This window comes from Arachis ipaensis, chromosome B9, assembly GCF_059453495.1.
Source record: "Arachis ipaensis isolate K30076 ecotype BB chromosome B9, ASM5945349v1, whole genome shotgun sequence".
Lineage (NCBI taxonomy): Eukaryota > Viridiplantae > Streptophyta > Magnoliopsida > Fabales > Fabaceae > Arachis > Arachis ipaensis.
This window is the reverse complement of record NC_142444.1, coordinates 135929778-135956294: the sequence shown is the minus strand read 5'-3', so window position 1 is coordinate 135956294 and position 26517 is coordinate 135929778. Positions and strand designations below refer to the sequence as shown.

Below are 26517 nucleotides of genomic sequence, written 5' to 3'. Positions count from 1 at the left end.
TGAATTACATAAATTTAACATTTAATTCATTGTTCAATCGATTGGTTACTTTCACCAATCGATTGATTTATGCAAAACCATGCTTACCAGCAATATACAATCGATTGTTTAGTGATAAACTGAAATCCAATCGATTGGGTTAAATTTCAATCGATTGGTTTGATATTCCAATCGATTGGATTTCAGCGAAACACGATTTCATGAATGCTCAAGAATGTCTCGGATCGAATGTAATATTTTAAGAAAATTGGGATCCATGGAAGATATAATTGTTGTTGTTTTTGTATTTGATTGTTAATGAACATGATAAATTTATGATAAATTAATTATTTATAAAATAAAAAATCGTTTTTATAATTATATAAAATATATAGGGTCAATTTATAATTAAAATTAGTTAAAGGCCTATGTAACAGTTGTTAAAAAAAGTTAAGAAACATGTTTTTTTACTTGGACCACTAAGTGGTCCAAAGGTTCTTGGACCACCGAATCCTGAGCCCTTCTAAGACAACAAAATAAATAAACCTTTTTATTAAACATGTATAAGTAATAAATGTGACATTGATTAGAGTAAGTAGTTTCGTCCCTTAATGAGTAATTTTGCATTCAACTCTTAAGAATGAAAAATGTTTGTGTGTTTTAATGAATAAAGGTATTTGAAATTCACAAAAATAAAAAGAATTAAACATCAATTTTTTTTTAATCTCTTTTTTATATAATAACTATTGATATAAATAATATTAGTTTACTTAATGCTTTTAGAAGTAATTTGTGGAGTAAAACTAAGGCCAGTTTGGCTAAACTTCTTAAATAAGTTCTTTTAAAAAATGAGCTTAAAATATAAGGACTTTTATTAATATTAACTTTTAAATAAGTTATTTTGTGTTTGGAAAGTTATTATGGAAGTCATTGTTTTAAAGTTGTGCATTAAATAAGAGTGATAAAATAGCTTTTGAAAATAGGAGAAGTCACATTTTTTAACTTCTTTAAAAGCTCTTAAATAACTTTTTGAAAAGTTAAAAATTTATCTAAAAATTTGTACCAAACCCATTAATGTAACTTTCTATAAGTTAAAAGTAAAAAAAAAAAGTAACTTTTTGGTGTTTGCCCTAAATAGATACTAATTTTAGCTTCTGTTTTCCTAAGCAACAAATGTGAGCGAAGTCATGATGATAATTCTAATGTTAGTATTCACGTTTAAGTTTTTCCAAACTTTTTTATTTTAACCGAGTCAAATTACAAATAATGGATCTGATAGAAAGTTAGACATTATGATAGGAGACCCCCCTCAACACACACACACACCCCTCTGAATTTTACCTTAATACTCTTGTTTCCTTAACTGGAAAGGGACTCAAGTACCCTTCTTCCTCCCTTAACTGGAAAGGGAAGTAATATCATTTCGGGGAGAAAAAAATTACAAAGATAAGTGTCTCTTTCAAGGGACTAAAACAAATAAAATAAAGTAACATAAGTAAATAATTATGCCTTTCTTTAAGGGTTTGTAAACATCGTCCAAAATTTCATAAGTAATATAATTCAATTTTTATCCACGGTTAAACAATCAAATTTATGTTTTATATATATTTGCAACATCTATTAGATAGAGGGACAACACCATTGAGTTAAACACCCCTCCAGTTCTAAAGTTTCTTTAGTTCTACAATTTTCTTTCATCAAATTCTTGATAGTAAAGGATTGGTCTGCTGAGAACACAATAGCTTTGTACAATTAAGCAAAAAAGTTTTGCCGATAAGTAAAGTTCTTCGAGGTATTTATATTATTTATATCTAATACATATTTTGTAATTTTTTTGCACATTTCCTTTTCTTGGTTTGTCTTTAAGCTTCTGTTGAAGTATTAGAAGTTTCTGTCACCGAAAAGCAATGGAAGCCACTGGTCCACAAATACGCATTCTAATTATTTTTTCAATTGTTAGGAAAATTACCAAATATTTTGATACAAATTTAAAGGTGGATTTTGGGGGGAAAATAGAAGTTTTCACTTTTCAGCCTTTCATACAGTCATAGATAACGATATTAGGATGTCTCCAAAAACGTAATACAAAATAGACACGCCGATTGATACGGGTACATTCGAAACAAACAACATGGTTGAAACTTGAAAGGTCTTTAAAGTATTTCTCTAAAGGATACATGATAGGATTGTTGTAGTTCGGGATTAGAGGGGGAAAATGGGAGGGAAAAAACACCTAATCAATCAATTTTGATTGGTTCTGATAATTTGGTATCGGATTATATTGATTTTATATTTTTAATAATTCAAAATTAAAAAAATAAAATAAATAAAAATTTCACAAAACACAAATTAATTAAGGAACCAAAACAAAAAACTAATATTTATAATCTCTATTTGAATAGAGTATAACTACAATTAAATAAATACTTGAATATTTTTCTTTTAAAGAATATGTGTCTAATCGAGTTATCAAGTTGGGTATTGAGGAGGACTGGCAATGGGTAGGGTAGGGTAGAGTTTAGATTCTACCCTAATTCTACTCGCGGGTTAAAAACTTTCTTAAAATTCTACCCTACTCTAACCGTGGGTTGAAAATCTCTCAACCCTAACCCTACCCAATTACCCGCACCCTAAAGTTCTAAACTCTACCTTACTCGACCATACTCACAGAAACAAAAAAAATATTAAATAAATATAAAATTCAACCATTTCAAATTTCATACGTATTAATAAAATAGAAAATTAAAAACTAAGTTCAAATTAAAATTAAAAACAATAAAATTTTAAAGAATTTCAACATAAAATTACAAATAATATAATCATCAATTAGCCTAGTGATTATTTCAAATTTTTAGAAGAAGAAGATTGTGAGTACAAAACTCACTTTTTTCACTATACATATATATAACTTTTACATATATATTATATAATATATTAAGGATGCGAGTAGGATAGGATAGAGTATACCCTAAATTCGTATCCTACCCTATCCGCAGACAAATTTGCACCTTATCCTACCCTACTCACAGCAGATAAAATAGACAACTCTACTCAAACGGGTTGATTCAAGTTAGATATCCACGAATAGAGTATATATTGCCGGCCTAGTATTGAGTCATTGAAATTCCATTATCTTATCAAAGTCCATTAAATCTGGCTATGATTAGAGTCTTAATATTTGATTGTATCCAATAGCCCAAAATGAATCGAACCAATTTACTATGTCACTCAAGTAAGTACGCATAACAATCAAAGATGCGAATTTTACATATTTTGTGTAAGTTCCACGTTCTTATATCTCTCAACTCATGTCTTTATTGCTTAAACAGTTAAACCCATATTTATCGAACACCTTTAAATTTTTAACCTAGCATTTCTCTACATTTAATACTCTAAAAAAACATGCGAATCTTTCTTTTATTTTGAACACGGGAAATCTATCTATCTATCTATCCATTTATCTATCTAATTTTATTATATAAAATTTGATATGAAATTATTGTAAAATAAACTTATACCATTTAATTTCTTTCTATCGTATCTATCAACTATTTTGTATAAATGACAATTATTAAGAAAGCTCTCTTGTCATTAGGCTATGTCATCTATTTTAAATAGGTGATAAACCGATAATCATTAAAAAAAAAATTCTCTTGTATGTATTTTTTTACAATAAAAAAATATATTCACTTAATCAATACCCTTAATTAATTAAATTTACTACGTGTCATTAATAATTTTAATTATAAAATAACGATTAAATACAATTATCATCTATTATAATAATAATAATAATAATAATAATAATAATAACAATAATAATAATAATAATTTTAAATTATAAATATTCAAATTACATAGTGTTATAATCTACTTATATATATATATATATATATATATATATATATATATATATAACAACACTCTTATTACTGTTACTTTATCAATCTCATAATCTTTCACATAAATTATTAAAAATCTCTCCAATCTTTTCAACTTTGGTACAATATATAACATCAAAATTGCACCATAGAATATTATTAAGCAAACAGACCAATATTTGTATTTACTTTGTACATTTGTTTAGTGTTAAATGTACAAATAATCAAATATAATAATACTAAAAAATAGCTACAAAAAATTACATATGAACAACTTTGATTATTCATTTTTAATTATGATTCGATAACAATTTAAGAATTATTTTCAGAAAAATACAATTTACAAATTTAAATATTTACTAAAATAAATATTTTAATATATAAAAATATAAATTAATAAATTAATTTTTATTATAATTAATAGATTTAATTATTTTGTTGGTTCCTATAGTTTTGCGAAATTTTCAATTAGGTTTCTATACTTTTTTTCCTTTTAATTGGGTCCCTGCAACAATTTTTTTTTTCAATTAGGTCCCTCTTAACAATAATTGGCTTAATTTTATAGGGATCCAACTAAAAAAAATTAGTGCAGGAACTCAAATAAAAGAAAAAAAAGTGTAGAGAGTCAATTAAACAAAAATTTTGGTGTAAGGACTCAAAAAGAAAAAAAAGTACAAGAACCTAATTAAAAATTTTGCGAAACTATAGAGACCAACAGAGTAATTAAATTTAATTAATATTTCAAAATTTATTATGATATATTTTTTTATTTTAAGAGTTATATAAATTATTTTATAATTAATTATAAAATAAAAATTCATCTATTATTTTTTATTATCTAAAAAATTATGTACAAAAATTTTATAATATTAATTTTCTGCGCTTTGCGCTCGGCTAAATTTGATATAACGGAGTATGTATGAATGAGATGCCCATCCATTTTACTAAAGAAGCTATTGGTTGCTACTTGCTATGTAAAAATTGACTTTTTTCTCTCCAATTTGGCATTCCATACTTTACAGCTGCAACTTCCATTTCCCACGCGCTTCTTATAAATAAAACATTCACATTTATATTATTTTTAATAAAACTTATTAAACATATGCTTATCTATATTATGTTTTGACAATTTTCGTTTTTAAGTTAATCCTTTTTGACTATTTCTTAGTGATGTGGACTGAGACAATAGCTTGAAATTTGAACTATTGGTCCAGATTTACCCTAAATCATTAGAGCATATAAGAGCTTTTTGTCACGGAAAATTTTAGAAGGTTAGATCTAACAGTGTTTGAATAGTTTTCTGGAGTGTTTGAGAATACTCTAGATGGTTCCGGAACGTTCTAGAATGTCCTAGAAGGTCCCGGAATACCCTAGAAGGTTCTAGAAGATTCTGGAAGGTCATAGAGTATTCTAGAAGAGTGTAGATGTATATAGAAGTATAAAGGGTGATATGGAATAATCTAGAAACATTTAGAGAGTTGTGGTAGGATAGATATTTGTAAAGAAGGTTCTGGATGATTAATCTGGACCGTTGATTAGATTTAATCCTAACCATCCATTGAGGAGGTGGATGGCTATAAATAGGGATGAGAGTTAGAGTTTGGGTGTGTAAATCATTTGTAACCAACACTTGAGTAATAAAGTGTTCTTTCCACCAAAGCTTCCTTTCTCTTGTGTTCTCTTGTGTTCTTAACTTTCTTGCTAAATATTGAGGGTTAGGCTGACTTGGTCTTAGCTCAAGAGGTTGAGTAAGTCCGAGTGCCGGCACGGTAGCGTTGGAGTGTGTCCAAGGCCGTGACAATTTGGTATCCGAGCAAGGTTCGAGAGGGAGCACAAGTCGCTTGTGGGAATGGCTTCTAGTATCACCATGGAGCATGTTGAGTCTCAAAGGGGAAGGGATACTATTCTTTCTCAATGGGGAGGCAAGAAGGTCCGTTCTTCAAGTGAGCCTAGAGGTAAGGACTCTAACTTCTTAAAAGAAAGAGTTTCTATGTTGGAAAATGTTCTATCCTCTATGGATGAGCGCTTCCAAAGGATAGAACATGACAAGGAGACCCTCGAGGCTCACGTATTAGGAGAACTAGATGCTTTCAAAGAAAGCATGCTCCAAATTGAAGAGAAGCTTGAGAATTCCTTAAAGCTATTTGAGGAAGTTCGAGTTTGGTTCGAGGAGGCGAAATCTCGACCAACCATTATAAGGGAGACGACAAAGATTGATCTCCCCAAGCCAAAGGAGTTCAAGGGCGTAAGGGACGCTCGCGAGGTGGAGAACTTCCTATGGCAAATGGAGAGGTACTTCGAAGGCCAAGGGGTGGTCGAAGAAGCAATAAAGGTACGCACTGCAGCTCTCTACCTTTCTGATAATGCTACTTTGTGGTGGAGGAGAAAGTGCGTAGATATGGAAAAGGGCTCTTGCAACATAGCCACATGGGAAGATTTCAAAAGGGAATTGAAAAGACAATTCTTCCCTGAGAATGTGGTTTATGAAGCAAGGAAGAAGTTGAGGGAGTTGAAGTACAAGAGTACGATTAGCGACTACGTAAAGGAGTTTACTACTCTCACGCTTCAAATCCCCAACTTAGCATCAGAGGATGCATTGTTCTTCTTCATTGATGGACTCCAACCTTGGGCAAAGCAAGAATTACAAAGAAGGAATGTTAAGGATGTCGATGAGGCCATCGTGGTGGCCGAATCACTCACTGAGTATCATAGGGGAGACTCTAAACCTAAGTCTTCCTCCAAGCCTAGTTCTGCTAAAGGTGGGGGAGACAAGGGGAAGAGCTTCTCAACCAAGAAGGAAGGAAAATACTCTTCAAAGAAAGAGTACGAAGAAAAAAAGAAGGCTTTCGTGCCCAAAGGAGGATGCTTCGTGTGCAAGGGACCGCACCAAATGAAGGATTGTCCCAAGCTAGGGACTTTGGCATCTATCGCTGAGGAACGAGAAGCTCAAACTCAAGTAACTGAGTGTGTTGGATCTATCCAACACATGAATGCTGTGAAGGGCAAAGAGGCAAGCACTGCAGAAAAGAAAGGCGTGATGTATGTCAAAGCCTTTATCAATGAAAAACCCGTCATGGCTATGATCGACACTGGTGCTACACACAACTTCATCACGCCTGATGAAGCAAAGAGGCTTGGGTTGAAGATCACCGAAAAGAATGGCTGGTTCAAACCCGTGAATACCAAGGGTGAACCCCTTAAGGGAGTAGCAAAAGGGATTGAGATGACTCTTGGTTCTTGGAAGGGCCTTGTGGATTTCTCAGTAGCACCCATGGACGATTTTAAAATAGTCATCGGGCTCGATTTGCAAAGGAAGGCAAATATAATACCTATGCCATACTACAATATAGTATGCGTCATGGAGAAAGGGTCTCCATGCATGGTCCCTACAATCTCAAAGGCTGGAGGAATTCCGATGCTCTCGACCATGCAACTCAAGAAAGGTTTCAAGAAGGAGGAGATGATGTCTTTGGCTTTACTACAAGAGGAGTCAACAGCCAAAGGAGAAGATGTTCCCCCTAAAATCAAGGAAGTCCTTGAAGAAAATAAGGATGTGATACCTCTCGAGTTGTCAAAGCAGTTACCACCTAGAAGAAAGAGGGATGACAACATTGAATTGGAGTTAGGAGCGAAACCACCTATCTCAAAACCATACAGGATGTCGGCCATTTCTATGGTTGAAGGAGATATTGTGCATACCATCAAGGAAGGGTTGCATCACGACCCACTAGCCAAGAAGTTGGTGGAGTTGGCTAGAGAAGGTAAGACCAAAAGATTTTGGTTAGAAAATGACCTTCTCTACACTAAAGGGAGAAGACTATACGTCCCTAAATGGAAAAATCTAAGAAGAAAATTAGTGAGGGAATGCCACGACACCAAGTGGGCTGGTCACCAAGGTCAGCGAAGGACCTTAGCACTCATTGAATCTTCTTATTATTGGCCTCAAATGAGAGATGAAGTGGAGATCTATGTGAAGACCTGTCTTATGTGCCAACAAGATAAGATTGAAAACAAGACACCAAGTGGGTTGTTGGAACCTCTGCCTCCATCAGAGCGACCGTGGGAAAGTGTCTCTCTAGATTTCATCTCTGCCTTACCGAAGTCCGAGGGGTTTGGATCTATTCTCGTGGTAGTGGATCGATTTTCGAAGTATGCTACCTTTATACCTGCCCCTACTGACTGCACTGCAGAGGAAGCAGCACGACTATTCTTCAAGAATGTGGTGAAGTACTGGGGATTGCCTAAGAGCATCATTAGTGATCGAGATCCACGCTTCACAGGACGACTATGGACAGAGTTGTTCAAACTCCTTGGGTCGGAGCTTCATTTCTCAACAAGCTTCCATCCTCAAACCGATGGGCAGACTGAGAGAGTGAATGCCTTACTCGAGTGTTACTTAAGGCATTTTGTGAGCGCTAATCAGAAGGATTGGACAAAACTCCTCGACATTGCTCAGTTCTCATACAATTTGCAAAGGAGTGAGTCTACAGGGAAGAGTCCGTTCAAGATTGTGACTGGACAACAGCCGCTTACGCCTCACTCTCTTTCTTCCTCTTACTCAGGAAAGAGCCCTGGAGCTTATCATATGATTAAGTCATGGGAAGAACAAGCAGATGTCACTCGTTCTTACCTCGACAAAGCTGCCAAGAGGATGAAGAAATGGGCAGATAAGAAGAGGAGGCATGCAAGCTATCAAGTGGGAGACAAGGTAATGATCAAACTTCTTCCACAACAATTCAAAGCCTTTCGCAAGGTTCATAAGGGTTTAATCCGTAAATACGAAGGACCATTTGAGATCATTGGACGTGTTGGGGAGGTTGCTTATAAAGTACAACTCCCTCCCTCTATGAAGATCCACCCGGTCTTCCATGTGAGTATGCTTAAACCATATCATGCGGACCAAGACGAACCGAGTAGAGGTAACTCGAGTCGTGCTCCGCCTGTGGTGATTAGATCTTTTGACAAAGAAATCGAAGAGATCCTAGCTAATCGCGTCGTGCGACGAAGAGGAGTACCACCAAGTATCCAATACTTGATCAAGTGGAAAGGGCTCCCGATAACTGAAGCTAGCTGGGAAACTCGCGAAGATCTGTGGCAATTTCAAGAACACCTAGAGCGCTATCATGAACAGAACGCGACGAGGACGTCTGCGCATTAGGTGGGGGAGAATGTCACGGAAAATTTTAGAAGGTTAGATCTAACAGTGTTTGAATAGTTTTCTGGAGTGTTTGAGAATACTCTAGATGGTTCCGGAACGTTCTAGAATGTCCTAGAAGGTCCCGGAATACCCTAGAAGGTTCTAGAAGATTCTGGAAGGTCATAGAGTATTCTAGAAGAGTGTAGATGTATATAGAAGTATAAAGGGTGATATGGAATAATCTAGAAACATTTAGAGAGTTGTGGTAGGATAGATATTTGTAAAGAAGGTTCTGGATGATTAATCTGGACCGTTGATTAGATTTAATCCTAACCATCCATTGAGGAGGTGGATGGCTATAAATAGGGATGAGAGTTAGAGTTTGGGTGTGTAAATCATTTGTAACCAACACTTGAGTAATAAAGTGTTCTTTCCACCAAAGCTTCCTTTCTCTTGTGTTCTCTTGTGTTCTTAACTTTCTTGCTAAATATTGAGGGTTAGGCTGACTTGGTCTTAGCTCAAGAGGTTGAGTAAGTCCGAGTGCCGGCACGGTAGCGTTGGAGTGTGTCCAAGGCCGTGACAATTTGGTATCCGAGCAAGGTTCGAGAGGGAGCACAAGTCGCTTGTGGGAATGGCTTCTAGTATCACCATGGAGCATGTTGAGTCTCAAAGGGGAAGGGATACTATTCTTTCTCAATGGGGAGGCAAGAAGGTCCGTTCTTCAAGTGAGCCTAGAGGTAAGGACTCTAACTTCTTAAAAGAAAGAGTTTCTATGTTGGAAAATGTTCTATCCTCTATGGATGAGCGCTTCCAAAGGATAGAACATGACAAGGAGACCCTCGAGGCTCACGTATTAGGAGAACTAGATGCTTTCAAAGAAAGCATGCTCCAAATTGAAGAGAAGCTTGAGAATTCCTTAAAGCTATTTGAGGAAGTTCGAGTTTGGTTCGAGGAGGCGAAATCTCGACCAACCATTATAAGGGAGACGACAAAGATTGATCTCCCCAAGCCAAAGGAGTTCAAGGGCGTAAGGGACGCTCGCGAGGTGGAGAACTTCCTATGGCAAATGGAGAGGTACTTCGAAGGCCAAGGGGTGGTCGAAGAAGCAATAAAGGTACGCACTGCAGCTCTCTACCTTTCTGATAATGCTACTTTGTGGTGGAGGAGAAAGTGCGTAGATATGGAAAAGGGCTCTTGCAACATAGCCACATGGGAAGATTTCAAAAGGGAATTGAAAAGACAATTCTTCCCTGAGAATGTGGTTTATGAAGCAAGGAAGAAGTTGAGGGAGTTGAAGCACAAGAGTACGATTAGCGACTACGTAAAGGAGTTTACTACTCTCACGCTTCAAATCCCCAACTTAGCATCAGAGGATGCATTGTTCTTCTTCATTGATGGACTCCAACCTTGGGCAAAGCAAGAATTACAAAGAAGGAATGTTAAGGATGTCGATGAGGCCATCGTGGTGGCCGAATCACTCACTGAGTATCATAGGGGAGACTCTAAACCTAAGTCTTCCTCCAAGCCTAGTTCTGCTAAAGGTGGGGGAGACAAGGGGAAGAGCTTCTCAACCAAGAAGGAAGGAAAATACTCTTCAAAGAAAGAGTACGAAGAAAAAAAGAAGGCTTTCGTGCCCAAAGGAGGATGCTTCGTGTGCAAGGGACCGCACCAAATGAAGGATTGTCCCAAGCTAGGGACTTTGGCATCTATCGCTGAGGAACGAGAAGCTCAAACTCAAGTAACTGAGTGTGTTGGATCTATCCAACACATGAATGCTGTGAAGGGCAAAGAGGCAAGCACTGCAGAAAAGAAAGGCGTGATGTATGTCAAAGCCTTTATCAATGAAAAACCCGTCATGGCTATGATCGACACTGGTGCTACACACAACTTCATCACGCCTGATGAAGCAAAGAGGCTTGGGTTGAAGATCACCGAAAAGAATGGCTGGTTCAAACCCGTGAATACCAAGGGTGAACCCCTTAAGGGAGTAGCAAAAGGGATTGAGATGACTCTTGGTTCTTGGAAGGGCCTTGTGGATTTCTCAGTAGCACCCATGGACGATTTTAAAATAGTCATCGGGCTCGATTTGCAAAGGAAGGCAAATATAATACCTATGCCATACTACAATATAGTATGCGTCATGGAGAAAGGGTCTCCATGCATGGTCCCTACAATCTCAAAGGCTGGAGGAATTCCGATGCTCTCGACCATGCAACTCAAGAAAGGTTTCAAGAAGGAGGAGATGATGTCTTTGGCTTTACTACAAGAGGAGTCAACAGCCAAAGGAGAAGATGTTCCCCCTAAAATCAAGGAAGTCCTTGAAGAAAATAAGGATGTGATACCTCTCGAGTTGTCAAAGCAGTTACCACCTAGAAGAAAGAGGGATGACAACATTGAATTGGAGTTAGGAGCGAAACCACCTATCTCAAAACCATACAGGATGTCGGCCATTTCTATGGTTGAAGGAGATATTGTGCATACCATCAAGGAAGGGTTGCATCACGACCCACTAGCCAAGAAGTTGGTGGAGTTGGCTAGAGAAGGTAAGACCAAAAGATTTTGGTTAGAAAATGACCTTCTCTACACTAAAGGGAGAAGACTATACGTCCCTAAATGGAAAAATCTAAGAAGAAAATTAGTGAGGGAATGCCACGACACCAAGTGGGCTGGTCACCAAGGTCAGCGAAGGACCTTAGCACTCATTGAATCTTCTTATTATTGGCCTCAAATGAGAGATGAAGTGGAGAGCTATGTGAAGACCTGTCTTATGTGCCAACAAGATAAGATTGAAAACAAGACACCAAGTGGGTTGTTGGAACCTCTGCCTCCATCAGAGCGACCGTGGGAAAGTGTCTCTCTAGATTTCATCTCTGCCTTACCGAAGTCCGAGGGGTTTGGATCTATTCTCGTGGTAGTGGATCGATTTTCGAAGTATGCTACCTTTATACCTGCCCCTACTGACTGCACTGCAGAGGAAGCAGCACGACTATTCTTCAAGAATGTGGTGAAGTACTGGGGATTGCCTAAGAGCATCATTAGTGATCGAGATCCACGCTTCACAGGACGACTATGGACAGAGTTGTTCAAACTCCTTGGGTCGGAGCTTCATTTCTCAACAAGCTTCCATCCTCAAACCGATGGGCAGACTGAGAGAGTGAATGCCTTACTCGAGTGTTACTTAAGGCATTTTGTGAGCGCTAATCAGAAGGATTGGACAAAACTCCTCGACATTGCTCAGTTCTCATACAATTTGCAAAGGAGTGAGTCTACAGGGAAGAGTCCGTTCAAGATTGTGACTGGACAACAGCCGCTTACGCCTCACTCTCTTTCTTCCTCTTACTCAGGGAAGAGCCCTGGAGCTTATCATATGATTAAGTCATGGGAAGAACAAGCAGATGTCACTCGTTCTTACCTCGACAAAGCTGCCAAGAGGATGAAGAAATGGGCAGATAAGAAGAGGAGGCATGCAAGCTATCAAGTGGGAGACAAGGTAATGATCAAACTTCTTCCACAACAATTCAAAGCCTTTCGCAAGGTTCATAAGGGTTTAATCCGTAAATACGAAGGACCATTTGAGATCATTGGACGTGTTGGGGAGGTTGCTTATAAAGTACAACTCCCTCCCTCTATGAAGATCCACCCGGTCTTCCATGTGAGTATGCTTAAACCATATCATGCGGACCAAGACGAACCGAGTAGAGGTAACTCGAGTCGTGCTCCGCCTGTGGTGATTAGATCTTTTGACAAAGAAATCGAAGAGATCCTAGCTAATCGCGTCGTGCGACGAAGAGGAGTACCACCAAGTATCCAATACTTGATCAAGTGGAAAGGGCTCCCGATAACTGAAGCTAGCTGGGAAACTCGCGAAGATCTGTGGCAATTTCAAGAACACCTAGAGCGCTATCATGAACAGAACGCGACGAGGACGTCTGCGCATTAGGTGGGGGAGAATGTCACGGAAAATTTTAGAAGGTTAGATCTAACAGTGTTTGAATAGTTTTCTGGAGTGTTTGAGAATACTCTAGATGGTTCCGGAACGTTCTAGAATGTCCTAGAAGGTCCCGGAATACCCTAGAAGGTTCTAGAAGACTCTGGAAGGTCATAGAGTATTCTAGAAGAGTGTAGATGTATATAGAAGTATAAAGGGTGATATGGAATAATCTAGAAACATTTAGAGAGTTGTGGTAGGATAGATATTTGTAAAGAAGGTTCTGGATGATTAATCTGGACCGTTGATTAGATTTAATCCTAACCATCCATTGAGGAGGTGGATGGCTATAAATAGGGATGAGAGTTAGAGTTTGGGTGTGTAAATCATTTGTAACCAACACTTGAGTAATAAAGTGTTCTTTCCACCAAAGCTTCCTTTCTCTTGTGTTCTCTTGTGTTCTTAACTTTCTTGCTAAATATTGAGGGTTAGGCTGACTTGGTCTTAGCTCAAGAGGTTGAGTAAGTCCGAGTGCCGGCACGGTAGCGTTGGAGTGTGTCCAAGGCCGTGACATTTTGCAGTGTTAATAATTGACATTATATTAACATTCAATTCACAGTTATATATAAAAAAATTATTTTAATTATGTAGATAATATAAAATATTTTTGACATCATTATTTAATTATTATATCTTATCAGACCATATAAAAGAATTGCGTCTTATTAACACTTTTAATTTCTATATAATAAAAAGTTAAAAAAACTTATATAGAGAGAAAAATCCACAACAAATAACAAAATACACTATGTTACACAAAAAATTATCTATCAAAATCATTATTTTGTGTATAAATACATTATATATGTGTTATTTAATTTATTTTAATATATATTTATAAATTTTATATATATTTGATGGTTATTAGTGGTTAAGAGAAGGGGGTTGAATCTTAGCCCCTTTTTATTGAGTAAATCTTACTGTTCTTTTAAAACGTTTAAGGAGATAGTTTTGCTTTTTGTTTCGTCACTAGTCAAGAGACTTTTTCTTTTTGTCTCGTAACCAATGAGGAGATATTTTTTAATTTTGTCTCCTTCGAACAGAATCAAAATTTGAGTAGAGTAGAGAGAGAGAATCACATCCAGAAGTATCCTGGTTCAGCTGCTAAATGCAGTGCAGCCTACCAGTCTCCATCACAACAATGATGGAATTGGAATTTCACTATCCGGGACAAGTCCAGAATCTATCCCCAATCATGAACTTGACTTGGTCACCTACCAAACTTTCAACTGCTAAGTGTTAACCCAACTTTTAAGGGGATTTCCACAGAATCATGAAACACAACACAGATATACAAAGGACCTCTAGAACATCTATGACTTTTTCTTTTAATTTTGTATACTCTGCCTTTTTCCGCTCTATGGCTTTTTTCATACAAACCTCACTGTTTATCTTTTTCCACCATGAGACTCAAGACAGACAAAACTAAACAGAAAAGTACAACATGAAACATATTGAAGGAGAATAACTTCTGTTAGTTTGGATAGCTATAAGAACTCTATGCTTTTGCTCTTTTTCTCCTTGCTTCAAGCCTTAGCTGTTTACCCTTATTATAGAAGGGGAAGCCTCCAAGGTTGAAACGGTTGAACCGAGCTAATCTTCTTCTTCTTCAACACAAAACCGATTCGGCCAGAGAGAGAAGAGAGATAACCGAATGTAAAATCCAACATGCAATTACCTTTGCTTCATCCCTTCTCACCAAATTTCATCAATTCGGGCCTTCCATCTTGACTTGCTTCCCAAGAAGAATTCCTGACCCTTGATGAGTCCTTGATGCTTGACAGTTCCATCTGCTCTATCTTCTGCCTCTTCCTCCACGTAGCTACAGTAGCTACCTTCTGTGATTATTGATCAAAAGTAGAGACGAGCCATACCCCAAGGGATATTCTTCTCTGACCGAGTTTGATCTTCTTCCATTTTCGGGTATGGAGAGCTTGAGCTTTCCTCACCACTTCTTATCATAAGTGGCAACGATCTCAACCACACCCTACTGTAGATCTTCTTTTTGCTAATGCCATCATCACAATGGCTTCTTGCTTGTACATAGCTTTTCTGCTTCTACCTCTGATGGCTTGCTTCTTCATCCTTCTTCCTAACAAAGAAGTGACCGAAACTTTGAGAGAGAAGAGAGAGAAAATTGAAAAACTTTCAATGGAACCAAGAAAGAGAATTAAAATGAATTAAGTTTCCACCTTTGCTTAGTAGCGCGTGATAGAATTGATGGCTATCAAATCAATTTTCACTTTCTCTTTCATGTTTCCAATGCTATTAATGCAAATTAATTTAATTTTGAAATCCATCAAAAGAGGGGGCGGCACTGGTATCCGTGTAAGCAAGAAACTTTGCTTTCTTCCAATATTAGTTTCGGACCTATCTTTGATCTTGCAACAAAGATTTTATTTTTGGGCTTATTTACCAAAATTTCTGGTCCAACTAACAAAATAACTCAACCACGCATTTTTAAACAATTTTGTATAAGGCTGAACTTTAGCTTCACGTTAGGTTTGTTATTTTTTGGCCCAGACCACAATTTACAAGTAACAAAATTATCAATTAACAAGTGCGAATTGAAATTCAAATTAATAATTTTGTAATTAATTATTTTAATAATATTTAATCATCATCAAATTAATTTAAAGTTTTCTAAACTCATTAATATCCTATATAAATAATTGATAGTTTATTTTTCATATAAGCATAATGTGGTTGTCCAATAAATTTCGTGTTTCTAAATTAAAAAAAAGGAAAAACAACCAAAATTTGTTCCTAAATTTATGAAAATAAAAATCAGAATTTGTTCCTAAACAACCAGAATTTGTTCCAATAAATTTATGAAAATAAAAATCAAACAAATTGAGTTTGTTCCTAAATTTATGAAAATAAAAATCAAAAGGTGAGGTTACGGATTCAAAAAACAGTAGAATTAGATATTTTTTAAATATTATTTTTATTGAATTTAAAAAAAAAAAGAAAATAAAAAATAAATAATTTTTTAACTTTTTGAATAACTAATACGTAAAAGTTGATATTCAAATTAATTAAATAATAATAAATTTTTAAAAAATTAACTAAAAATTAAATTTTAAAAGACAAGTAACATTTTTGTTCAAAAAATTTAAAACATCAAAAAGTCAGTTAATCACGGAGAATTGTGTGTTCAAAATTTGCAGCCAGAAATTTTTTTAGACTCCTCTATATTCTAAAAAATCATATACAGAATCTATTTTTCAAAATTTTACAAATTATCAACTATATAAAAAATTCTTACCCTATCCTAATCACAGGCTAAAAATCACCTATTATATAATTTTATTTATCATTTCATGATTAATATTTATATTTATGTGTATTATATATATATGTACAAAAATACTTAATATTTAGTGTTTGTTTATGCATCATTAAATTGATAATTTTTTAATAAAAAATATTTTGTTTTTTGTTTTTTAGTATGATAAATTTTTAATAATAAAAATAAAAATATTAAAAAAATAAAAAATATTTTTATTAAAAAATTATAATTTATATTTATTTAAATTAAAAAAAGATATTTTTCACATAATAAATAAATAAAATTTTTTTTATCTTATTTTATCTAAACATAATTAATAGATATTTTATTTTATCTGAACATAATTAATAAATAAAAAAATCTTTTTATATGAAATATTTAAACATAAAATTATTTTTATTTTTGTAAAAAATCTTTTAAAAAAATATTAAAAAAGATATTTTCTAAAAATAATGTCTAACAAATCCTTAGTGAGAAATTAAAAAAATTGATAAAAAAATTGATAGAAAAAAATTGAGAAATTAATAATGAGAGAAAAATAAAGAAAAGAATTGTTTAGTGGTATCATTAACACCAAAAAAAATTAACACCGACGCGATGAAGAGGAATTAAAAAAATTGATAGAGAGAGAAAGTGACCGACGCATTACCTCATTCACACTTCAAATTAAAACTCAAAAATTGTGTCGCCACCAATTTATTCACAAAATAATTAGCAATAATTAAATAAATAAAAAGGGGTGGCTCTCGTCTCACTCTTCTCTCTACTCTTTCCTTTTCTTTCTTTTCCTTTCTATTCTATTCCAATTCCAATTCCAATTCCAAATCTATTCAATTGGTTTTTTGTGGATCCGAGTTAGAGTGTGTGCGACTCAGCGAGTTGGTTGGAATTGAATTGAATTCAGTGAGTCTTCTTTCTGACTCGGTGGTACATGCGGCTGTTCCTGCTATTGCCACGCATCATTCTCTCTCAGAATTCGAATCTCCTGTTTCCGGAAAAAAAAACTTGGAATCCATTTTTAGTTTTAATCAATATATCCCGATAAATTCGAATAACCTTATTATTATTATTATTATCCAGCTTCTTCTTCTTCTTCTTCTTCTTCTTCAACTCCAAGCACAACTCACAACAACTCAGAACAGTGTTTTTTTTTTTTTGGTTTTTAGGGTGAGATCAATAGTTTTTCTGTGGCTTTAAGTCAGTTTTGATTGTTGGTTTGGATTCAATTGAGGAAAAGAACTTGTGCCTGGGTTTTGAATTTCCATGAGGATCTGTTGCAAGTGATTACTTTTTTTTTGTGATTTTTTTTTTTTGGCCAAAGAGGGTTCTTTGATTTCGGTTGATCATGGTTAGCGGCAACATTTTTCACTGTAGAAAGAATTCATGGCCGCCTGAAGAGTATATCAATAAAGCCACTTTACAGCTGGTAAGCTTCTAAACTTTTTAATTTTTTTCTGTGTCTTGCAGCTTTTGATTTTTTCCAATAATTTTCGTTCCTGGTGAATTGGCATCTTAGTATTCTGATGGTTTAGCATGAGTTTGCCTGAAAATTTGAATTCTGGACTTGATGTGAAGCTCTATGTTTTTTTATTTTTTATTTTCCCTGTGGAATGATTGAGTTGCATATTACCATTTAATGATTAAGGAAAAAAGTGAATTGAATGAATGTATTTGCTAAGGCAACTGTTTATGGTGCTACATGCGTTTTTGATTTGTTAATCATATCATAGCTGAATAAAATTGAAGTGTTCTTTGCACCCTTTTTGCAGTTTGATTTTGATAGTGCTGCACCACCTGAGCAAGCTTGGAGAAGGAGATTAAACAGCCATGCCAATCTTCTTAAAGAATTTAGTGTCACTTTTATGGAAGCTATTAAGATGGCAAGTGTTATCTCTCTGACTGGAATTGATTAATTTAGTACATGGAATCTTTGCATATAGTTATTCAAGTTTGTTTTTAATTATTATTTTTGTTCCTCTTGGATATATTCCTGTGTCTTATTTTATTAAACTTCAAAATTCCAGGTTCGATTAGGCATACGCATATGGTCATACGTAAGGGAAGAGGCTTCTCATGGAAGGGTAAATTTTCAAATTATCCTTCATTTTCTCTAGCCATTCATTGCTCTCTCTTTTTATTTATTTTTTATTATTGTTAATATTCCCTGATATTATGATAAAAGAGTTGATTAACTTTATAGACTATAGAAAGTTAAAGATTCCAGACATGAGAAGTGACTTTTTGTTTCTCTGGTGTCTGCAGAAAGCCCCTATTGATCCTTTCACTCGAGAAAGTTGTAAGCCATCTGCAACTCAAGGAGTTCCACTTGGAGGGATGGGGTATGTTCGATTCCAACTGAAATAGGATCATTAATCAACTGAATGGATAGTCCTGTATGTTACTTTACACAAAAATGTTATTTGGACGCCAAAAAAGGACATTCGCTCTATTACCATTAGATTTGATTTTGGACCTTACTCATGTCTCGAACATGTGCATTCTCCACCCCTTGGATTTAAAAGGTGTCTAAGTGGATACCAACTTTTGGTGTGTAAAAACATTATTTTTCATAATAGGATTAACCATTCCGCTGGTTAATGGGGCACTCTTTCTTTATTCAATTGGTCACTTGTTCAACTTTGGTAGCAAGTCTCTGTAATAAATAGGTCTTTCTTCTTCTGTTACTGATTTGTACAATGTTCATATGCCTCCACAGGAGTGGCAGCATATCAAGGGGATTTAGAGGTGAGTTCCGACAATGGCAAATTATCCCTGGTTTATGTGAAGCTTCACCTGTCATGGCCAACCAGTTTTCCGTACGTTCATTTTTTCTTTCTGCTTAATATTGACCTTTTGAACTGCTTCTTATGTTTGTATTATCTTATTTATTTACTCTAAATGGCAGATTTTTGTTAGTAGAGATGGAGGAAACAAAAGCTTTGCATCAGTTTTGGCGCCTGGACAGCATGAAGGCTTAGGGTAAGGAGTAATTTATGAAATTTTAGAAACCAATGTTCATAAATATAACATCTGTAATGTAAGATTAAAAGAAAGGGTGGGGGAGGGGGATAGGCGTTTTTTTCAAACTTCAAAATGTTTTTATTTATTATTGTTTATTATAAGCTTTCGTTGACATCTGTTTTTCAGTGATGGGATTTTTCATTTGGTTTTATGGTTTTTCTAGCAGTGCGTGTTTATCCATCAGTCTGGTTTTTGTTTAAACCTAAAGAGGGTTTCTAATTATTGTGTGCTTTACTCTCATTAGTTGCTTTTCATATATCTCAATACATACATCAACTCAAATTTTCTTGTTACTTTTCTTTTTTCAGGTCCCACAAGAAAGCTGACGATCAGGGTATATCATCATGGGGGTGGAATCTTAATGGCCAGCACTCAACGTACCATGCTTTATTTCCAAGAGCTTGGACAGTTTATGATGGTATCTTCATTTGTTTTAATTATTTTTCAACTGTTCTCTAGATACGTATGGTCCTTGTGAATTATGGCGTAATAGCGGTGTTCTAATTCTTAGGTGAGCCAGACCCAGAACTTAAAGTGTCTTGCCGGCAGATATCACCTTTCATACCGCATAATTATAGAGAAAGCAGTCTACCAGCTGCTGTTTTTGTTTATACAGTATGTATTTCTCCAGCTATTGTCATTTTCTCTGATTATATTTCCACAGTACAGAATAGTTGGTGTGTTTTTGTTTTCTTAGTTGAAAACATTTATTTTAATTCATGTTACCTTTTTTTCAAAGTGAGTGAAGGAATTGATATTCTGCATTGCACCTTTGTTCAATATTATCTATTGCATCCATATTACATTCATCTAGCTGGGTAATATATAGCTTATTAGAGAGTCATACTTGTTTCTTTTGCAGTTGGTAAACACTGGTAAGGAGAGAGCTAAAGTCAGCCTTCTATTTACTTGGGCGGTAAGATTTTTTTCATTATAATTATTTTGCACAAAAAAGCACACAACTCGATTAAATTAACCATCAATATCAATTTTCTGCAGAATTCCATTGGTGGAAACTCACACTTAACAGGAGGTCATGTAAATGAGCCGTTTATGTAAGTTCTTCTATCTTGATATATCTTTGCTTATCTATAACACAAGCTCAAAACATTATCTTGACTCTTTTCTTTATTTTCAAAAACCTTTTCTCATTCACAGAGCTGAAGATGGAGTCTCCGGAGTACTTCTACATCACAAGCAAGTTATCAAACCTTATAGCTATATATGACGGTTGGTTTGCATATTTCTCTGTAGTTTGTACCTAAATCCATAATAGGACAATGACATGAAGTTCTGACTATTCCAAAGGGGGTATTGCTGCTTAGGTTTGATTTTCCCTATATCCCTATTAACTAGCTGTGCTTAAGATGCACCGAGAAGGATGCTTTTCCTTGATCATTAAGTTTAGGTGTGAGAGCTTATGCTTTGAGTAAGGCTGTGTTATAAGATTAAAGGGGAAACAATTGGTCAAGAATTATCAGGGTGTCGAGATGTCGTGGAGACCTGTGATATGTTTTGATGGTCTTAGATCTCTTGGAAGGAAAAGGTGATATAAGAACTAGTTGTGAGGGGATTTGTTTTCTGGTTTGGATACTTTAATGTAAGCTGTTATTTTACTAAAATTTTGTTCTGTTAAGATAGTATTCTGTGCAGTAGTTGACTCATAAGTCAGGTGATCTCAGTAGCTGTTCTGTATTAATTAGAATAGATTGATATGGATTTACTGCATGGGTAGAAGTAGGAGCATGTAACTTTAGGTTTTTACAGTCCTCTATAATAAATGGAATACTCAGAAGCTGTAAAACAAAGATCATCTACGAAACCGTTTTAGGAAACTAAGTCCTCAATTTATGTTTGGATATGTTAATTCAGAAGGGAAAAGGGATTGTAGAGACTTTATATTATGGATAAAATTTTTCTAAAAGGTGCTTTAAGTAGTATTTCACTGAAAGGGGTAAGCATGATTTAAAAGGTGATTTGCTGGATGGTAAAGGGTATATTTTCATGAGAAATGATTTTTAGGCCAAATATCTGAGAGAGAGAAAAAAGGCTATCCAGAACAGAATACTAGTCCAACAACCATCTTCTGTATATATATTATGTTTCTAGACCAGTAGAGCATCAGGTTAAAAGAGTTGACCACAACAGACATGATACATGATAGCGTACAATGGCGTCGTTTGATTCATATAGCCGACCCAATCTAGTGAGATAAGACTCTGTTATTGTTGTAACTGAAGTTGAAAACTTAGATATGCAAAAATCGAAGTGATTTAGCTTTTGAGGAAGTGTAGATGATGATGATGATTATTATTGTTGTTATTATTATTATTATTGTTATTGCTATTCAAGTAATGTCGTGTAGTTCCTACGATGACATTTAATCCTTTCACAAACAAATTACCAATGAAAGATCCATCTATGTACGATTTGCACCTGACTGCTATATAACTGATGATTTTACTGGAAATTATTCCAATGCAGGACAGGAAAAGGTAACCCTCCTGTAACCTTTGCAATAGCTGCATGTGAGACACAGAATGTTAGTGTTTCTGTTTTACCGAAGTTTGGGCTCTCTGAAAAAAGTAGCACAACAGCAAAAGGCATGTGGTGTAAAATGGTGCAGGTACAGATTACCTCTATTTTGGGGATTCTAAATGATATTTATATCACCATTACCTTCATGGCAAAATATATGTGGTTGATTCTAAGTTAAATTGTTGCATATTAAGGATGGACAATTTGACCGGGAGAATTTCTCTTCTGGAGCTAGTATGCCCTCATCACCTGGAGAGACTCTATGTGCTGCTGTTTCAGCTTCGACGTGGGTGGAACCCCATGGAAAATGCACTGTGGCATTTAGTCTTGCATGGTCATCTCCAAAAGTAAAGTTCTCAAAAGGCAGCACTTTTCATAGGTAATCAGAATTATGTAAGAATATTGTATATAGTAAATGTCTAGTAAGACGTAGTATGCCGACCATTTTTTTTTTTGTGGTGCGCTTTTGTTTGAATAATTTCAATTCTTTTACTCTGCAGGAGATACACAAAATTTTATGGGACTTCTGAGAGAGCTGCAAAGGACTTGGCCCATGATGCATTAACTCGTATGTTGTCTGATTGGATTGAAGTTGATATTCTTCCTTACTGTGGTTTATCTGCATTAGTATTATATGTTATGATCTTCACACACCGAAAAAGGGATAAAAGATATGAATGCTTCTAAAGTAATGTTTCTAAGTGGTTTTAGATTCTGTCAGTAATATTTACAAACCTTGTTATGTTTTAAATTCCAAACAGAATACAAACGATGGGAAGAAGACATTGAGAAATGGCAAAATCCTATTCTTCAGGATGAGTCACTACCAGAATGGTAATTCTCTGTTTAAGCATGAAGACATTTTAATTTTTAAGCATCAACTTGTGTATTTGTTTGTTATGGATAATTGCCAGGTAAATATTAGCTTAGAGCCTCTCAGTATGTGCAAAAAACATAAAACAGAACTTTTCTTTTTTTTTTCTTTGCTAGTTCATGACTAGCTCTTCTGTCTGTAAATTTTTGTTATTTATTTTAATTAAGAAAGGTTTCTCTCAATCTTTCCTAGATCATCCTCCCCCCATATTTATCAGATTGTTCTCCATTTGATCAACTCTTACTTTTGAAGCTTCTGTTGGTTTAAATAATATAACTAAATTTTCATTTACAGGTACAAGTTCACATTGTTTAATGAACTCTACTTTCTTGTTGCTGGAGGAACAATTTGGATTGGTATGTATTCATTTAAGTATATTGTTTTGTGATTGAGTAACCTGCATAAAATCTGCTTTTTGGTGGATCTTGCTATTGTCAGATTAGTCTAATAAATGAAGACTCTTTGATCTGTCTTCCAGACTCGCCTTTGCCATCTTCAAATATGAGGAATAAAAGCCGGGATCAGGTAAAAGAATTGGAAAATACAGAAGTCAAAGTGACTGAAGCCAAAGTGAGTCGTAGACAAGGTGCAGATGCTGGGCGTACAACAGATAGCACCTATGATGTTGAGTATACAACAGATAGTGCCAGTGACGTTGATTGCATGGTAGATGGTGTGGATGAAAAACATCGTGGTGATCTCTCCCACGAAAGTGATGCTAGTGTTACTCTGGCAATGATGGACCAGCAATATGACAGAGATGATGTCGGAAGGTTTCTGTACTTGGAAGGTGTTGAATATATCATGTGGTGCACATATGATGTGCACTTCTATGCTTCGTTTGCCCTTCTTGAGCTCTTTCCAAGGATTGAATTAAATATACAGCGTGACTTCGCTAAAGCTGTATTGTGTGAAGATGGAAGAAAAGTGAAGTTTCTGGCAGAGGGCAACTGCGGAATTCGTAAGGTTAGAGGGGCTGTGCCTCATGATCTTGGGACACACGATCCATGGCGTGAAATGAATGCTTATAACATTCATGATACTAGCAAGTGGAAGGACCTGAACCCCAAATTCGTACTTCAGGTGTATCGAGATTTTGCTGCAACAGGGGACATGTCCTTTGGAGTTGATGTGTGGCCTGCTGTACGAGCTGCAATGGAGTATATGGAACAATTTGATAGAGATGGCGATGGTCTTATTGAGAATGATGGGTTCCCTGATCAAACATATGATACATGGACAGTGCATGGTGTGAGTGCTTATTGTGGTTGCCTTTGGCTTGCTGCCCTTCAAGCCGCAGCTGCAATGGCCCTTCAACTAGGTGACAGAGATTTTGCAGAAACATGCAAAAGGAAGTTTTTGAAGGCTAAACCAGCATTTGAACAGAAATTGTGGAATGGTTCTTATTTCAACTATGACAGTGGATCAAGTAGTAACAGTAAATCAATTCAAGCTGATCAATTGGCTGGGCAATGGTATACGGCATCATCGGGGCTTCCTCCACTTTTTGATGAGTCCAAGATCAAAAGTGCTCTCCGGAAGGTGTATGATTTCAATGTAATGAAAGTTAAAGGAGGCAAGATGGGGGCCGTGAATGGCATGCATCCCAATGGCAAGGTGGATGAGACCTGCATGCAGTCTCGTGAAATTTGGACAGGTGTGACCTACGGTGTTGCTTCTACGATGATCCTTGCAGGAATGGAAGAGGAGGCATTCGCAACTGCCGAGGGTATATTTCAAGCAGGCTGGTCAGAAGATGGATACGGGTAAACTTTCTTGTCATCTATCCTCCATAATTGTGTGTGGTTTTCCAGCATTCTCATTTTTTCTTGCATCTCGTTTACCGTAATAGGGTTAGGATTATTGGATGCGTAGTTAGAAATTACTCCCTTGAACTAATTTTATCCCAAACTCAGATCTACAAAGACATGATTAATGTATCCAATTTTAAAATATCTATAGCACAACAAATAAGCGAATCCTTTCTTGTTTTTTCTCTCATCATTGTTAATAATAGTATTTTGGTAAATACGTCTATCATCAAGTATTGAATTTGAGTTCTTAACTTTATGTCACAACATCTACTAGAGGTTGAAAGTGTGATGGTGTTTGTCATACATCTTGTGTGCAAAAAGTTCCCGCCAAACTTACAATTCTGTGGCTTCATTCTTGCTGTTTAAATTGATAATTAGTTGAATTCATCAAATCATACATTTGATTAGTCTCTCAATTTGGGGTGAAGCAACTTCTTGTCTTTTGTCTAAAGAAATGAAATGAACTAATTCACCAGGTTTGGCATAATGCAGGTACTGGTTTCAGACACCAGAGGCATGGACAATGGATGGACACTACAGGTCTCTCATCTACATGAGGCCACTTTCAATTTGGGGTATGCAATATGCATTAACATTGCCCAAGGCAATTCTTGATGCCCCTAAAATTAACATCATGGACAGAATCCACCTATCTCCTCTTAATGGAGGATTCCCCCATAATGAAACAGGTGTAAGAAAAATTGCAAATAAAGCAAAATGCTTCGGAAATTCTGTGTTTCATTGTGCGTGCTGATGATTGTTATTAATATTGCCAAAAAGCACAATTTTTGTATAGGTTTAAAAAAAAAAAAACCTTTATCACATTGTTCCTTACCCCCCAATCTTCTACAAAAGATGTTAAGTAATGGTGAAGCGTCTTTCAGGGTTGGGGTTAGTGTCTTGGAAGAAGAAATAAGGACATTTTACTTGTAATCTTATAGCATGTTAGTTTTGACTTTTGAACAATGTAGGTCACCTTTGCATAATTGCATGTAACATGAACATTCTTATTTATTTTCCCAAGATATAATCTGATTTTACCACAATTAAATTTATAAAATATCAATAATTGTTTAGCCTGTCTACCATCTACCATCAAGTGGCGATTTGAATTTCCATTTTTTTTTAAATCAATCTAAGGTATACTGGTAATCAATTATTTAGTTAAAAAAATTGTATAAATTAATATATATAAAAAATGTATAAATTAATATATATAAATATATAGTAGTCGAGTGAATAATTAATTTTTTTGTATTAGTAGTATTTTTGTATAATTAATTATAAAGAAATTAGTTTCTTTTTTTATTAATATAAAGATAATTTAATTTTGATGCAGTAAAATAGTTTTATATATATATTAATATTATATTAGTAAAAGTAACTCATATTAATTACGTAAAGAGTATTTCAAAATAAAAGATGTGATTAGATAATTATATAAAATATTTTATATTGTAAATATATTAAAATTAAATTTTATAAAAAAAGCTATAAGTGATTATTTTTTTACTTAAATTTAATATATATATATATATATATATATATATATATATATATATATTGTTTTTAATAAATTAACTTTATTAAATATATGTTTATCCCAAACAAGTTCACATTTTATTTTTCACTAAATTAAAAGTTTTAAAATTTGAATCCATCTATTTTATCAGTCTCATCAAAAGCACAGCCCAATAAGCTCACCTATCCCACGTTTTTGTACACCTTAATTACTGGTCATAGTAGCTGTTCCACCTCTTATTACACCGTATCAGTTGGGGCATTTTCCAATTTATTCATTATAATTTGATCAACTTAAAAACCATCTATGCAATATTAAAAAATTGTGTACAGAAATAATCACAACCACAAAAACTGTATGTTTTTTTCCTGATCCTTAAAAAACCCGGTTATTCTTTCTCTCGATAGACAAATCAATGGAGTGGAAGTAAGGATTTGACGCTAAGAGAAGCGTTAACAGACATACAGTAGT

General features: G+C 35.0%; 2 protein-coding genes across 4 annotated transcripts; both read left to right on the top strand.

Annotated features, from left to right (window-relative positions):
• Positions 1 to 1608: 1608 nt before the first annotated feature.
• LOC107617754 (Beta-glucosidase, GBA2 type family protein) lies at positions 1609 to 25584 on the top strand. 3 transcript variants are annotated; one of them, XM_088499457.1, is made up of 19 exons: positions 1609 to 1771; positions 17599 to 17703; positions 18047 to 18157; positions 18302 to 18358; positions 18540 to 18616; positions 18994 to 19093; positions 19183 to 19256; positions 19607 to 19716; positions 19810 to 19913; positions 20161 to 20214; positions 20298 to 20353; positions 20457 to 20495; positions 21783 to 21924; positions 22031 to 22215; positions 22337 to 22404; positions 22598 to 22670; positions 23005 to 23066; positions 23189 to 24476; positions 25017 to 25584. In XM_088499457.1, the coding sequence occupies exons 2-19, from the start codon at positions 17623 to 17625 to the stop codon at positions 25276 to 25278; spliced, it is 2943 nt and encodes a 980-aa protein (XP_088355583.1). In that variant the 5' UTR covers positions 1609 to 1771; positions 17599 to 17622; the 3' UTR covers positions 25279 to 25584. The 3 variants fall into 3 exon arrangements, with proteins under 3 accessions (XP_088355583.1, XP_088355582.1, XP_088355584.1); XM_088499456.1 differs by lacking the exon at positions 1609 to 1771 and adding an exon at positions 17046 to 17180; XM_088499458.1 differs by lacking the exon at positions 1609 to 1771 and adding an exon at positions 17357 to 17444.
• Positions 5710 to 14130, top strand: LOC148546457 (uncharacterized). Its single transcript, XM_088499219.1, has 4 exons — positions 5710 to 5790; positions 6496 to 8370; positions 10415 to 12289; positions 14029 to 14130. The coding sequence occupies exons 1-4, from the start codon at positions 5710 to 5712 to the stop codon at positions 14128 to 14130; spliced, it is 3933 nt and encodes a 1310-aa protein (XP_088355345.1).
• Positions 25585 to 26517: the final 933 nt, after the last annotated feature.